This window comes from Sphaeramia orbicularis, chromosome 1 (genome assembly GCF_902148855.1).
Source record: "Sphaeramia orbicularis chromosome 1, fSphaOr1.1, whole genome shotgun sequence".
Classification (NCBI taxonomy): Eukaryota; Metazoa; Chordata; class Actinopteri; order Kurtiformes; family Apogonidae; genus Sphaeramia; species Sphaeramia orbicularis.
This window is the reverse complement of record NC_043957.1, coordinates 18,851,673-18,868,007: the sequence shown is the minus strand read 5'-3', so window position 1 is coordinate 18,868,007 and position 16,335 is coordinate 18,851,673. Positions and strand designations below refer to the sequence as shown.

Sequence of the window (16,335 nt, the reverse complement as noted above, 5' to 3'; positions counted from 1 at the left end):
TGAGGACTAGTTGAATATAAGTATTGTAATGGTGCAAAAGGTTAGGTGCGATGGCTCGCATACAAACCAATAGGGTGTCAGAACGGTATGTGTTTATACTTCTCATCCAACCACAATCAAATTCCCTGTATGGTGTGATTTATCTGGATAGTTGTTTTTTTTTTTTTTTATTTGAACGATGACAAACCGGAATGAAATTGAATTAACAAGGCTATTTTTTAAAATGTAAGGAGTAGAAAGTACAGATAATTTCGTGAAAATGTAAGGAATAGAAGTAAAAAGTCAGCTGAAAAATAATTACTTCAGTAAAGTATAGATAACCAAAATATGTATTTAACCTCCTAAGACCCACTGTCCTCATTTTTGGACAAGAGTTTCACAACTTTATACAAAAAACAAAAAAGAAAAGAAAACTGTCCTCCACAAAGGACATCCGTAACAAATTTAAAAACTGCATCTGAAAAAACTGTTGCTTCATGATGTTTCCAATATAGGCACTTATTTAATAAAAAACAAAAAAGCTTGTACTTTGCTGACATGTCCTGGGTCTTAGGAGGTTAAGTAAGGTAATGAAGTATTTGTACTTCGTTACTTGACACGTCTGTATTCCATTGATGTCCTTAGACTGTTTTTCCACATTTGTCCTCCTTTCCTGTTTGCAGTTGACTGATGCGGTGGTACACGTGGCCCGTGTTGTGCACTGTGCTGCTCGGACTAATCTGACCATGTCTGAGGACACGGTCATGACACTGGTTACACAGCTGACACGACGTCTGAACTTATTGATAGGAGAGTTTGCCACAGCGGTGAGGAAACCCTCTGTGATCCATTCATCATTTTGACATCTGTAATAATTAAAACATTCACTTGTTAAACTGTCCTTTTTCTACAGAACTTCACAGAGTTGGCTTCGGAGTTTCGGGAAATCTTCAGTGAGACCGAGCCTCCATCTCTGACCCAGGAACACCTGAACGACCCAGACTTCATCCAACTCTGGTTTCAGATCAAACTGTTGCCTCTTCTACCTGATGTCCCCATAGACCTCCTCTTCTGCCTCAGCACCAAGAACTTCACCTGCCCCGTTTACCAAACCATGTGAGTTCACCGTTTCAGGTTTTATTTTAAACGCCCCTGCTACAGTGTTGTAAATATTACTCCCTTTTTGCATTTCTTTATGTGCAGTGTGGAAGCCCTTGGCAAACAAATGAGTTTCATGGACGCAGGTCCGATGTACAACCATAACATCTATGGACACTTTATATATCCCTTCCTGCTGCATCACAACACCTCTGGTATGTAATGTATTGTTGGAGCAAATGTGTGATGGTATAGAAAAGTAGAAAGGCTGAGGTAATCTCCCCAACTGTTTTATACTCACTCTCAAAGGTATTAAAAAGTTAGAAATGTAATTGTTTTTATCAGTGAATTTCCCCATTGTGGGATCAATAAAGTTTTATCTTATCTTATCTTATCTTATCTTATCTTATCTTATCTTATCTTATCTCATCTTATCTTATCTTATCTTATCTTATCTTATCTTATCTTATCTTATCTTATCTTATCTTATCTTATCTTATCTTATCTTATCTTATCTCATCTCATCTCATCTCATCTCATCTTATCTTATCTTATCTTATAATATCTTATCTTATCTTATTAAAGGTGGAAATATTAAGATTAAGATTCACAAATTACTTCCTACCATGAACAGAAGGGGGAAGCATTTTGACAGAAAGCTGATTATAATTTTACTTCATTTTTCAATGTTTTAAAGTACAAATTTGCAAATGATTTATATTCAAGGTGTTTTTTTTAAATTAAGTATTATTATACGTCAGCAAGTAACACAATAAGCACTTATATGATTTGCATCATGACATGGCTGATGAATTTTTATGTAGTGTGTTACATTTAGAGCTCTACATTTTTTTTTTAGACCCCCAGTGTGTATCCTCAGCAAATAACAGTGCAGAATGGCTACAAAAGAACATTGGTTTCTTCTCGGTATTTGGATCTGTCACTGACTTCTACCAGCTGAACCCACATTTCTCTGGGGTAAGTCTGGAAAATCTGAACTTGATGAAAATTGTAATCGTAAAACTCATTCAGCTTTTCCAGTAACTGTACTGAATCTTTTCTGTCCAGCTGGAGACCCTTCCACTCCTCTCACCAAAGCAGAAAGCACAGATGCTGCTGCTGCCTCTTCCTCATCAATCAGACAAAGACGTCGTAATTGACCGAGTGTTTGACTTCCTGTTGGAATCCCCCGAAGACAGGAAGTATCCAGAGGTCCTCCACTATCTGGTCCATCTCGCCATGCAGGTAGAACTACTGGCCTGACCCCAATTCATCCCTTGGCCCTCCCTCTTACTCCTACCCCTTGGCCCTTGTACTTGGCACTACCCCTTGAAATGGAGTTGCAAGCGTTAGTGCAATGGTTCTCAACCTTTTTTGGCTCCTGACCCCATTTTAACATCACACATTTCTGGTGACCCCAGACATTCAAAACGGAGACTTTTTTTTGCTAAAATTAATTTGTTTTTGATCATGTAATACTTTGTTATACTATGTTGCAAATAAATGTTAATTTTAGACAACATTTAGTCTATATAATGTATATTATTATGGACGGAGGCAGTAAAGCCAGGTGTAGATTACTGCACAAAGTGAGAATTTTATTTTCCTTGGTCAGGATATGTACAGTCAGTCCAGCTTGGATTTACAAGGCTGACAATTAATACTGAACAAACAATAACTCAAACTATGAATTACACTGGTCAACAACAAGTTTATTGTTTAAGTTTTTTGAGCTGATTTAGGATAATTTTGGTGTGCTGAATCCAAAAATCACATTAATTTTGCTCAATCAGGTCAACTTTCTGAACTATGCTACATATTGGCTTTTTAACATTTTTGCTTACATTTATGGGCATTTTCACATCATATGATACAAAATTCTTTCATATTTCTTGCAATAAACGAGTTCTGAAGATTTTGCTTTTGCCAATTTATGATTTATGGTTTTTTTAATATTACAGGTGAATGAAATGGCTTCGACTAGAAGATCTTGCAAAAATAAGCCTGACGTATTCTGCTACATCTGCGGTGAATACACCATTGTACCTAACAGGAATCAAGTCACAAGTTTCATAAAGTGCGCTTACCAATCTTATTTTGGTATTAATTACTATATTTTGTGAGAAGATCAAATTTTTCAAAATCAAATTAGCAAAAAAAACCTGACCTGATTGAGAAAAACAGATGTCATTTTTGGATTTAGCGGTGCAAAATGGTCCTAATTCAGTTGAAAAAACCTAGACAACTTGCAAAAAACATTGTTTTGTAACCCAGTGTTATGAAAGAGCTGCAGCATCTGAAACCGACCACAATGAGCATTTGAAAGATAAACAGTACCACAGTGCTTCAGTTTCAGCTTCACAGTTTGTCATGTCTTTTATGGATTGGGATTGTCTCTCTCAACTCACCATATATTTGTTATTAATAAGTTTTTATTTTTTTCAATTACTAGAAATTTGAGGTGACCCCTTTTGAATTCCAGGTGACCCCATGTGGGGTCCCGACCCCAAGGTTGAAACACACTGGGTTAGGGGTTGAAACATTCTCCTTTGAAATGGGACAACCCTTCGAGAACTGTTAAGTCATCAGCAGTCATCGATGCCGTTATTAACAGATGTGACAAATTTGTTTCTGAAAGTATTCACCATGCCGTCAGTAGTTGTAACCATCTCTGTTGCATGGGCTTTTGGCGTCTTTTTACAGCTATCAACTGCAAGGAAATGTGATCTATAGCACATTAAAACGGCATTAAACAGTTGATCAAATGATTAAGTTGTTTACGAAAAAGATACATACATTTGTGTGTTTCTTTCATCACACTGCTGCACTTTTTTGCTGTGTTTACCTCCATCTTGCCGATGATTTAAACAGAATTATGGGAGATTTCCCCTACCTCTCCGTTTGTAGTTTTGTCCTGAAAAATCTCAGTTTCGACAGCCAACAGCCCTCCCCCCTTAGCCCTTCCCCTCAGACTTATCGAGAATTGGGACACCCCCTACCCCTTCACATGAACATGCAAAATGGAGGGGGAGGGGTAAGGGGGAGGGGCCAAGGGATGAAATGAGATTCAGCCACTGTCTTGTTACATATTTTTAAAGTATTCTGAAAACTTTTAACACACCTGAATGTTGTTTTTTTTTTTCTTGTGACAAATATTGAATTTCTTAGGTTGGTGCCCCCTGTGCTGTCTACAGAAACATGTGAGTACTATTAGTTGTTATCAGTCGATTATATTTAAAATGACTGAATGTGGATAAAAGCTTTATGGGTAAAATTAGTTTGATTAGTCAGCAGGACATTTTAAAACTTTAAGGACTGACATAAATGAGGCAAAAATGATCAGATAACATATTTTTTTCTCTGAGTGTCTTTTACAGATTGCATTGCCTTAGAACTGCACAATTATAGGTGATTACATTTCATACGTGACACAGTGTCTCTTAAATTTAGCCATGAATAAAATTGCAGGGTTGTGTTGATTTGGCTGAAGCAGGGCCCTGTAATAAAATAATACTGATAATCACTGGTATATGACTTTTTTTAGTATTAACACTAGAACTGCCGAAGGGTTACATTTACCCATGACTTTTTCAGTTGTGCATTTCTCTTTTTTAATAAAAAGTTGAAGCCACTCAGTGTTAGAGTCTTCCTAAAATTGGGTCCCATTTGTTAAATGCACCTAAGATGAATTCAGAAAAATGTTGGCATTTATACATATGACAGACCACCGGGTCAAATCAACCCCTTTAGATACATAGGTTTAAACAACATTTGTCAAGTTACTTATGACAGGTTAGGATGAAAAAGAGACAGATTCATAAACCAGATATGCTGATATATTATTGTTTTGGTTTCAACTGATTTTGGCTGATGTCTATATATAGTGATTAGTTTCTTGCAGATATTTAAACTATAAAACCAGACACAAACAACTTCACACTAGGACTTGAGACTTTCCTTTGTGAAATAAATGATAATTGTATTAGTGGTGTATTATAATAATAATAACAATAATGATGATAGACCTTATTTTTATGACGTCTTCGAAAGCAGACACCAGAGAAAGGACTTTACAAAGTAAAATACTGCACAATATAAAAACAGTGAATCATAAGCTTTTAAAAATGCAAAAAAAAAAAGTTAAACACAAAGATAAAAAAAAAGCAGTAAAAGAGAATTCTAAAATACTTCTGCAAATGTCAACCACACAAATGTGTTTTAAAATGCCTTTTAAGATAAGATAAGATAAGATAAGATAAGATAAGATAAGATAAGATAAGATAAGAAGCAATTACAGCAGCAAAAGCAAAAACAGTATTACTGGCGGAAAAAATAAACAATCATTCTGTATTTTAAGAAGTGAAATGGGTAAGAGCAGCAAAATAATATACAATTGAAGATATGAGTAATATATATATATGCATTTGTGAACTGTTTAGCAAGTGTGTCACAATTTTTCTTCAACTTTCAATCAGGAGCACAAAATCAGTCAATTAAAAAGAAATAATAATTTGACATTCATGGTGACATTCATGTGCTCTCTACTAAAATTCTTTTTTGTTCTGTCAGTTTTGAGCAGTTGTACAGAGCCATCCCATCTGTGCCCCCAGCCATGGAACCCGTCACCTGGACTACAATAGAAAAACTGATAAAGATCGCGCCAGAAAGTTAGTATATTTCATAACATATGCAAATATATACAAAACTGACATCAACCACTATACCGTCCTCCCTATGAAATCCTATTCATTCTTCCAAACATCTGTTGGTCATCATGTTATTGTAGCATTTGACTGTATTTTTTCTGTATTTTGATTTCCAGAGTGTGTGCCAGAAAATATTACGGTGAGATTTTTTTCATATTTGTTTCCTGTGTGTTTCATTGAATCTTTGCAATTATCATTATACTGATAATGTCTTTAAATATCTTGTAACCTCTTATTTAGTGCCCAGTCACCCAGTTCAATGGTAAGACCTGCTGAACAAATAAATAGACTTTTCTGTCATTTTTACATTGCTGTAAGTTTTCTGGTAAACTAATGTAAGATTTTATGTATTTTACTGTGTTTTCTGACAGAACATAACACCTGCAAAGGACACAACAGGTATGTTTTTATGATTAGTATCCAAAGAAGCCAAAGCTGTATTGATGTTGTGTTTGTGTTAGGGATGAAAATGAAAACTTTAGGTTTCTTGAAATGTACATAGATGTTGTTTTCATGTCATGTAAGATCATGTTTACCTGAATTTTACCCATATAATATCACATACACCTAAAAATGTGAAATACTGACGCCTCATGTAAGTTGACTTATTTATCAACTACCGTATAACAACGTTTTAACCATCTACTGATCTGAAATGTATAATAATTGTTGATTCATTAATCCTATCAATAAGTGTCAATAATTGAGGTAAAATGTAATTTGTCATGCTTTCATGGTCAGTAGATATGACCCATTTGGAGTAAACGTGAAAACACTGTCATCCTCTACAAAATTGATTCACCAGTAAAAATCAGTGTAGTTTGATACGACAGTGGTTGTAGATGACTGTTTTTGTGTTCAGTTAATATTTTTGGCAAAAAATGTCACTTTTAGTTCAGTTTTCTCTGTTTTAATATCATAACCTTTAAATGTATCTACATGATCAGTAAATTGAATACAGGGCAATACCTGATTTTCACTGAAAAATGCAAAATGCTGCAGATAATATTATAACTAGTGCGTTGACCCATGGGGATCCACAGGTTCTAGATGTGGTTGTTTTTATGCTGTTGTGTGTTCCTGCATGCTGTACCGCATTTGTCCACTAGTCACCGCCAAAGTGCTCTGGGTATAGCAATGTGATTGCTGTAATGTGCCATTGTATTCCAAAATTACTAAAATCTCTCAAAAATATTGGTCCTATCAGCTTGATGTTTTCACTAGTCTGTTCCATGACCAAAAATACGAAAGTATGCCAAACTGTGGCAGTCAGCTCCTTCTGGATTTTGTGGGAATCCCCAGACACACACACACACACACACACACAGAGGCCACTTGGCTTTTATAGAACAGATAAATAAATGGTGATACTTCACTGTGAAAAGGTTAAAAGTGGTGAAAAATTTATTCAGAACTCACTACAGTTATAGTTCTATGTTTAATAGTCTTGATGTTATATTATATAAACCACATAGGACTTTTTATGGTAAATCTCACTTTTGTGACACTTGTTTAATTATTTGGTTCCACATTTTTATGTTTTCTTTTTTCTCTAAAACTGATTAAAGCCAGAGATTTTAACCCTCAAGAGAATAATTTACACCATTAAGTTGTTTATTTATTTTGATTGATTATTTTAGTGAATGTAATTTTTAAAATTGTATTAAACTATATGGACACAGAAGTGTTAGCGTCACACCACTGACCCATGTGTATTATTTATTCCATGTATCTCCAGCTCTCACCTCGAGTCCTACTTGAACCAGTCGGCCTCTCACATGAACCTTCTCTGTAGTTTTCCCTTGGAGAAATATGCATGTGCTAAGGTAATCATAAAAAGTGCTCTCACATCAAAGAAAATAAACCATCTGTTGCGAATATCGTAAATAAACGTTTCAATGACTTATGTCTCATTCAGCTGGAGAACTTCACAGCCCACCAGCTGGCAGTTCTGCTCCAGTGTGATCTGCCTGGAAACAGCAGCCACTCCAAAGTGGTGTGGAAGATGCTGCTCACCAAGCTCTCATTTATCCTGGACCCAGCCCTGGACATCCTGGCTGACATGGTTGGTGACTTTAACAAACCTGGAATAAGGAATGGGCATTATTAAGAATTTAGCGATTCCATTTCTATTATCCATTTTACTGACTGATTCGATTCCCTTTCGATTCTCATTAAATTAGGGAATAAAGTGTAGTACGAATGGCTTTGTTTGCATTAACACTTCAATGTCATATATGCGCAAACATTTTGTATTTGATTTGAACACACCTCCTAAAGGGTTCTAAAAGTGAAGTTAAAGGAGTGTTAGATCTACCTGCTGCAGCCTCTGAGCCTCATCATCATCTACATGTAATTCTAGAACATGGAGATTATTCATAAACAATAATAAAGCAGGCTGACACAGTGAAATGATGCTAACATTAACAGTATCAATAGAACCAGGGGGAGTTTAATGGTATAGTCTGCAACAGAGAACGCCTCACTGTAGGCTCCGCCTCCAGAGTCACCACCCCCTTCACTAAGCAGCCAATCAAAGACATTCCATGAGTGCAGTTTAATTGGATGCTGAGGTTAAATATTTGTGCATGTTGGAGGCATTTAACCCTTTGTAATAATGGAAGCTCTGGAACTGATACAAATGACCCCAGTTTCGTCTTTACTGGTGAAATACAACCATACTTTAGAGCAGGGGTGTCAAACTCATTTTTGTTCAGGGGCCACATTCAGCCTAATCTGATCTAAAGTGGGCCGAACCAGTAAAATAATATAAAGAATAGGATAAGAACTGATAAATAATGTCAACTCCAAAGTTTTCTCTATGCTTTTGAGTGAAAAAAAGTAAAATTCCATAATGAAAATGTTTACATCTACGAACCGTACTTGAACATAACATGAACAAATATGAATGACCTGAAAATTCTTAAGAAAAATAAGTGCAATGTTAACAATATTACGCCTCAGTTTATCTTTTAAACATATGAATCACAACTTACAGATCACAGTGGATCTACAAATACACAAAACATTAAGTGCCAGGTATAATATTGGTAAAATTCTGCATACTTCTCTTAAGACATTTCAGGTTGTTCATATTTGTTCAGGTTATTCACATATTTTGTAAAAGGCTAGTCTGTAAATATAAACATTTTTGTGTAATTTTACTTTTTTTTTTAGACTAAAACAAAGAGAAGAATGATCATTTTTCATTATTTATACATTATTATGAAAGTATTTTACTGGTCTGACCCACTGTAGATTGAATTGACCTAAAATGATTTTCACATCCTTGATTTTTAATATCTTCATTATAATTTTTGCATTTCACAAATTCATCCCAGGGACCGGATTGGACCCTTTGGCGGGCCGGATTTGGCCCCCGGGTCACATGTTTGACACCTGTGCTTTAGAGGCTTTTGAACCAAAATATGGAAATGACATGATGATGAATTTGACATGATGACATCATGGAACTGATGAGTGGACTCGAAACAAACAATTCCAAAGAATTGAACTGCGGGGAAATGGTTCTTGAGTCCCACTCCTACCTGGGATTGAACTGTAAATCTAGTCTGTATCATCTTCCATCTGTGTTTTTAATTGTTTATGAATAATATGCAACAAACTTGTTTTACCAATTCAGTCGATGACCACGATGAGCCCATCAGCGTCTCAGATACTGGACGTGATTGGAGAGATCAGAGTGTCGACAATGACAGATGAGCAGCTGAGGAACAGCAGTGTCATCAGGCTGTGGTTCTCCAGTCGTCTGAGAGCGTTCCTGCCCGCTGCATCAGAGATGTTCCTGCACTGTCTGATCCGCAGGAACATGAGCTGTCACTCATATCAGCAAATGTAAGCACATACACTGCAAATGTTTTCATTACAGCAGAAATCATGTGTTTCCATCAAACTGCTTTTAATTTGCAAATTAAAAATGTGTTTCTGCTCAAAAAAAACAAAATACAAGTCACAATATCAAAGGAATCAGACGTAGAAGGACAAGAGTTTCTCTTCATGAAGCAAATCCTAATATTCACAGTGGAAGGGGGGCATTTTCTCATACAGATTTTCTGAAAATTGGTTAAGATTTGCAAAATATTTGGATGGAAACCGGATTAATGTTTCCCTTTTGATTTAACACTCATTTTAACACTTTAACACTTTAACACCTTCACAGATGTATGTATGTGAATCATGTTCATTAATGATTTTAAGAGTTTCATAAAGACTACAGTGATGGAGGAATGTCACTGTTTTTTTTTTTCCTGAGAGGCCACTGTGCTTGAATAGCTGTTATTCTGTTTTATTCTTCATTTGTGTGTCTTGCATGTGTTGATTTTGTATGGCTGCCACCTTGACCAGGTCTCTGATCTCAGTGGGACTTCCTGGTTAAATTAAGCTAAATAATAATGATAATAAAATATCCTCATGTCCTTATTCTGATAATCAGACTGCAGGTGTTCAGCCATCTTGCTGCTAACATGACAGAAGAACAACAACATGTGGTCCTAGAGGACTTTATCCTCGTATTCCTGTCTCAGAATCAAACAGGTATTGATTTGTTCATTAAACACATATAATTTTGTGAATATTCTGGAACCTGTGGTACCTTTCAGTACATATATCTACCTACATGTCTGTGTTTCCATGATTTGGTCCAGGTCCAGGCTGTGTGTCTGGCTTCAATAGCAGCGAGTGGCTCAAGAAGAATTTGGGTCCATTTTCCAAATTTTTGTCGCTCATACATCTGCTGCATCTCAACCCAGCCTTCAACCCTGTAAGATTTCATGTCTACTGTCAGACATATCTGTTAGTTGAATTGAAAACCTTCAGCTCATCTCTTTCCTCCACTTTGTTTTTTCAGCTGGAAGCCCTACAGCTCTTGACTCCAAAGCAGATTGCAGAGATGTTGATGTTGAATCTTCCTACTTTACCAGAGAAAAACACACTTATCAATATTCTGTTTGATTACCTGACTGAGTCTCCAGGACAGATGAAGTTTCAGAAGTTCCTGTCCTTCCTTCCAATGGTCGTGGCACAGGTAAAAAGAGTAACACGATTCATCTTCAGTCCAAAATATTAACTTTTACCTCCTGTTTAAAGTATTAATCTTTTTTTGTTTTTGCATTTAAAGGGAAATTTTTCCTGTTCATCGATCAAAACACTGTAAGCAGTTCTCAATGTTTTAACTGACATATGATTATTTAATTACTGTGAAGTTGCACTGTTGATTCCACGTGTTCCTGTGCTGCAGGTTTACCAGAATGGACCTGGCCATGGCAACGGCTCCTCTCAATACAGCTTCAACCATCAGCTACATCAAGTTGACCTTATCTAAGAACATACCTCTAGGTGAGGGTCATACAGAAATGAACACATCATATGATGAAAAATGTTAAAAATATTGGTATTAATGATATTAATTATCAATTTCCTGAGGGCTCTGCACAATACAGTTCTATTTAATCTAATCTATAGACACTGTATAAGAGTCATAAGGTTTGAGGCTGATATTGTCAGTAAATGGACTTAACCTTCCAATCTAAAATAATAATCATAGAGAACTGAAGTCCTGCCCCACAGGGCCTGAAGTAGGAAAAAATATGAATGTTGGTCAAATAATATTTTCATCCTAGATGACAAACAGGAAGAAAACTCCAAGGCACTCTCTTTAAACATTAAAAGGCTTTTATTCTTACACTACGGTCATGTATAGATCTAATATTTTCATCCTGTTTGAATTTCATCACCTTTCACGTGAATGATGTTTGTTAATTCGAAAAATAATTGTACGAGCCAAAAAAGGCACAGTTAGTAGAGATAGTAAAGAAACATGTGTCTCTACTGATACCATGTGTAGTGAGGACAATGAAAATGACTTTAATTGTCTTTTAATCCCTACTGATAATAATTACAACACAAACTGACCTCTATTTCCCTGTGCTTCTATTACAGGTTGCATCATATACAGTGGACAGGTAATTTGTGATGTGTGTGTTCTGTATTTGTGTAGTCTTCTTCTACTGACAGTAGCCTTTTAACCATTTCATTTCTTCCTCTCCTTAGTGCAATGTCACTTTGACAAACGGTAAGTTGTGTTATTGCTTAATAAAATCATTTATTGAATAATTAATTGACATAAAAGCATTTAAGTGTCATTAATAATAATGGATGTATTTGCTGTGTTGTACAGAGACAGACATTTGTGTTGGAGTGAACAGGTGACATATTTAAAACAGACACTAGTCAGTATTATTATTATTATTTTAACAAATATAATGTCAGTAATATTTCTTTGTAATTTCTGAACCACAGTACAATGCTTCAGCTCCACCTTGACAACGGGCAAATGGACGGTCGCTTCTGTGATTTCCCTGTTGAGGAATTCGCTTGTGCCTCGGTAATGTGTCAAAACCTGCCTGATAAACTATTTATAAAAATGCCAGCACCTGCACATGTTTTAGTGTGGTACCCAGCATACTTTTCAATCTTGCTCTCCTTCCAATCTGCACTGTTATCAAACAGCTTTCAGCTTTAACAGCACAGGATCTGGCAGAGATGTTAAAGTGCAGCCGTTCCTCCAACTCCAGTGGTTCCAGGGCTGAATGGAAACTCCTCCTCACCAAAGCCTCCCATGTGCTGGATGATGCTCTGGATCTTTTAGCTACCATGGTAGAAATCATCAATACTCTCTATTTTTCCATCTTCATCAGAAAAATGTACACCAAATCAATTTTAGGTTTATGATAAAATGTTCACAGGATTGCCAAAAATGCAAGAGGAGTTTGGTGTGTTGTTTAGAAATTTCCGATTGTAGCCACATTGTCATGGATCTATCCTAAAATAAAAGTTCAACATGATGAAAAATACAGTAAAAGATTAGTAAAAAAGTAGCAATAATAGTAAGAAAGGTTTAATTTGCAAAATAAGATCTGTAATTCTATCTAATTATATAAGGTTAAAATGATTAACAGTAAAAACAATCGACAAATCTGTAATTAAAATAATAATCTACCCTTGGTTCTCTGCTGTTTGTGTGGAAAAAATAAATAAATACAGGGATTGTACTTTCTCTTGTATGGTTCAGAAATTTCCCAACTGCATCAGATTTATTCTCTTATGACTGAAGAGGAAACAGAAAAAAAGACCAAAAACTTCAGTGTATCTTTGTTTTCTTTAAACCTGTTCTGTAGATGCTGGATCCCACACAACCTGCTGTATCACTGGTTTTGGACGCTATTCGAGAAATCCGACTGGATTCCTTCAGCGTGTCCAACCTAAATCATCCTGCCATCATCAAGTTGTGGTTCAAGCACAGACTTGGCCAGTTCTTACCTGCTGTTTCCAAAGACTTCCTGTCATGTCTTACCACAAGGGGTTTGAACTGCAGCACCTACCAGCAAATGTAAGTCAGCTTTACTATGGCTCTACCAGACTGGACCACATCTATCCTACGGCTAATTCTGACTGTGACATCATCACATTATGTAAGACAGGGGTGTCAAACTCATTTAAGTTCAGGGGACACATGCAGCCCAGGGCGACACAGTGGTGCAGTTGATAGCACTCGTGCCTCACAGCAAGAAGGTCCTGGGTTCGATTCCAACACCAGTTGATGGGGTTGGTGGGACCTTTCTGTGTGGAGTTTGCATGTTCTCCCCGTGTCTGCGTGGGTTCTCTCCGGGTACTCCGGCTTCCTCCCACCATCCAAAGACATGCACTAATAGGTTGATTGGTTAATCTAAATTGCCCATAGGTGTGAATGTGAGAGTGATTGTTTGTCTCTATATGTTCAGCCCTGCGATGAACTGGCGACTTGTGCAGGGTGTACCCCGCCTTCGCCCCTATGTAGCAGGGATAGGCTCCAAGCGACCCCCGTGACCCTAATGAGGATAAAGCGGGTTCAGAAAATGAATGAATGACATGTACAGCCCAGTTTGATCTCAAGTGGGCTGAACAAGTAAAGTAATAACACAGTAAGATGTAAATAATTACCCCAGATGTTTGTCTTTGTTTTAGAACAAAAAAGTAAAAGCGCAAATCATGCAAATGCAAACAATATTATGCCTCAGCTTCTCATTCACACATGTGCATTACAACTGACAGATCACAGTGGATCTACAAAGACACAAAACATTTAATAACAGGCTGAAATTTGTTAAAATTCCACTTGTTTTCTTTGAAAAATTTAAGATTTTTCATGGTTGTTTGGGTGGTTATTATTATTATTTTTTGTAAACATAAACATTTTCATCATGTAATTTTACTTTTCTGCACTAAAAACAGAGAAAAAGATGGAGTTGTCATTACTTATAGGTTACTACACTATTATTTTACTTCATATCATAGGAATAATTTTAACACTAAATCACCTTCACAGATGTATGTATGTGAATCATGTTCATTAATGATTTTAAGAGTATCATAAAGACTACAGTGAGGGAGGAATGTCATTGTTTTTTTTTCTTTTTTTTTGAGGCCACTGTGCTTGAATAGCTGTTATTCTGTTTTATTCTTCATTTGTGTGTCTTGCATGTGTTGATTTTGTATGGCTGCCACCTTGACCAGGTCTCTGACCTCAGTGGGACTTCCTGGTTAAATTAAGCTAAATAATAATGATAATAAAATATCCTCATGTCCTTATTCTGATAATCAGACTGCAGGTGTTCAGCCATCTTGCTGCTAACATGACAGAAGAACAACAACATGTGGTCCTAGAGGACTTTATCCTCGTATTCCTGTCTCAGAATCAAACAGGTACTGATTTGTTAATTAAACACATATAATTTTGTGAATATTCTGGAACCTGTGGTACCTTTCAGTACATATATCTACCTGCATGTCTGTGTTTCCATGATTTGGTCCAGGTCCAGGCTGTGTGTCTGGCTTCAATAGCAGCGAGTGGCTCAAGAAGAATTTGGGTCCATTTTCCAAATTTTTGTCGCTCATACATCTGCTGCATCTCAACCCAGCCTTCAACCCTGTAAGATTTCATGTCTACTGTCAGACATATCTGTTAGTTGAATTGAAAACCTTCAGCTCATCTCTTTCCTCCACTTTGTTTTTTCAGCTGGAAGCCCTACAGCTCTTGACTCCAAAGCAGATTGCAGAGATGTTGATGTTGAATCTTCCTACTTTACCAGAGAAAAACACACTTATCAATATTCTGTTTGATTACCTGACTGAGTCTCCAGGACAGATGAAGTTTCAGAAGTTCCTGTCCTTCCTTCCAATGGTCGTGGCACAGGTAAAAAGAGTAACACGATTCATCTTCAGTCCAAAATATTAACTTTTACCTCCTGTTTAAAGTATTAATCTTTTTTTGTTTTTGCATTTAAAGGGAAATTTTTCCTGTTCATCGATCAAAACACTGTAAGCAGTTCTCAATGTTTTAATTGACATATGATTATTTAATTACTGTGAAGTTGCACTGTTGATTCCACGTGTTCCTGTGCTGCAGGTTTACCAGAATGGACCTGGCCATGGCAACGGCTCCTCTCAATACAGCTTCAACCATCAGCTACATCAAGTTGACCTTATCTAAGAACATACCTCTAGGTGAGGGTCATACAGAAATGAACACATCATATGATGAAAAATGTTAAAAATATTGGTATTAATGATATTAATTATCAATTTCCTGAGGGCTCTGCACAATACAGTTCTATTTAATCTAATCTAATCTAATCTAATCTAATCTAATCTAATCTATAGACACTGTATAAGAGTCATAAGGTTTGAGGCTGATATTGTCAGTAAATGGACTTAACCTTCCAATCTAAAATAATAATCATAGAGAACTGAAGTCCTGCCCCACGGGGCCTGAAGTAGGAAAAGATGTGAATGTTGGTCAAATAATATTTTCATCCTAGATGACAAACAGGAAGAAAACTCCAAGGCACGCTCTTTAAAAATTGCAATGCCTTTATTCTTACACTACGGTCATGTCTAGACCTAATATTTTCATCCTGTTTGAATTTCGTCACCTTTCACGTGAATGATGTTTGTCAATTTGAAAAAATAATTTTATGAGCCAAGAAAGGCACAGTTAGTAGAGATAGTAAAGAAACGTGTATCTCCTGGTACCATGTGTAGTGAGGACTATGAAGATGACTTTAATTGTCTTTTAATCCCTACTGATAATAATTACAACACAAACTGACCTCTATTTCCCTGTGCTTCTATTACAGGTTGCATCATATACAGTGGACAGGTAATTTGTGATGTGTGTGTTCTGTATTTGTGTAGTCTTCTTCTACTGACAGTAGCCTTTTAACCATTTCATTTCTTCCTCTCCTTAGTGCAATGTCACTCTGACAAACGGTAAGTTGTGTTACTGCTTAATAAAATCATTTATTGAATAATTAATTGACATAAAAGCATTTAAGTGTCATTAATAATAATGGATGTATTTGCTGTGTTGTACAGAGACAGACATTTGTGTTGGAGTGAACAGGTGACATATTTAAAACAGACACTAGTCAGTATTATTATTATTATTTTAACAAATATAATGTCTGTAATATTTCTTTGTAATTTCTGAACCACA

The 16,335-nt window shown here is 36.2% G+C and overlaps 1 protein-coding gene across 1 annotated transcript in view; it reads left to right on the top strand.

Annotated features, from left to right (window-relative positions):
* The window catches only part of mslnb (mesothelin b), a 77,694-nt gene that overhangs the window by 23,453 nt on the left and 37,906 nt on the right, over positions 1-16,335 (top strand). Inside the window, exons 14-45 of the mRNA XM_030126689.1 lie at positions 663-806; positions 893-1,095; positions 1,183-1,292; positions 1,937-2,055; positions 2,146-2,322; positions 4,246-4,277; positions 5,647-5,744; positions 5,900-5,922; positions 6,024-6,045; positions 6,155-6,182; positions 7,522-7,609; positions 7,702-7,848; positions 9,427-9,638; positions 10,237-10,337; positions 10,448-10,563; positions 10,651-10,827; positions 10,921-10,952; positions 11,041-11,138; positions 11,742-11,764; positions 11,853-11,874; positions 11,980-12,007; positions 12,102-12,186; positions 12,312-12,458; positions 12,980-13,191; positions 14,443-14,543; positions 14,654-14,769; positions 14,857-15,033; positions 15,127-15,158; positions 15,247-15,344; positions 15,977-15,999; positions 16,088-16,109; positions 16,215-16,242. Of these exons, the coding sequence (XP_029982549.1) occupies positions 663-806; positions 893-1,095; positions 1,183-1,292; positions 1,937-2,055; positions 2,146-2,322; positions 4,246-4,277; positions 5,647-5,744; positions 5,900-5,922; positions 6,024-6,045; positions 6,155-6,182; positions 7,522-7,609; positions 7,702-7,848; positions 9,427-9,638; positions 10,237-10,337; positions 10,448-10,563; positions 10,651-10,827; positions 10,921-10,952; positions 11,041-11,138; positions 11,742-11,764; positions 11,853-11,874; positions 11,980-12,007; positions 12,102-12,186; positions 12,312-12,458; positions 12,980-13,191; positions 14,443-14,543; positions 14,654-14,769; positions 14,857-15,033; positions 15,127-15,158; positions 15,247-15,344; positions 15,977-15,999; positions 16,088-16,109; positions 16,215-16,242 (3,041 nt within the window). The remainder of the gene's footprint in view (positions 1-662; positions 807-892; positions 1,096-1,182; positions 1,293-1,936; positions 2,056-2,145; positions 2,323-4,245; positions 4,278-5,646; positions 5,745-5,899; positions 5,923-6,023; positions 6,046-6,154; positions 6,183-7,521; positions 7,610-7,701; positions 7,849-9,426; positions 9,639-10,236; positions 10,338-10,447; positions 10,564-10,650; positions 10,828-10,920; positions 10,953-11,040; positions 11,139-11,741; positions 11,765-11,852; positions 11,875-11,979; positions 12,008-12,101; positions 12,187-12,311; positions 12,459-12,979; positions 13,192-14,442; positions 14,544-14,653; positions 14,770-14,856; positions 15,034-15,126; positions 15,159-15,246; positions 15,345-15,976; positions 16,000-16,087; positions 16,110-16,214; positions 16,243-16,335) is intronic.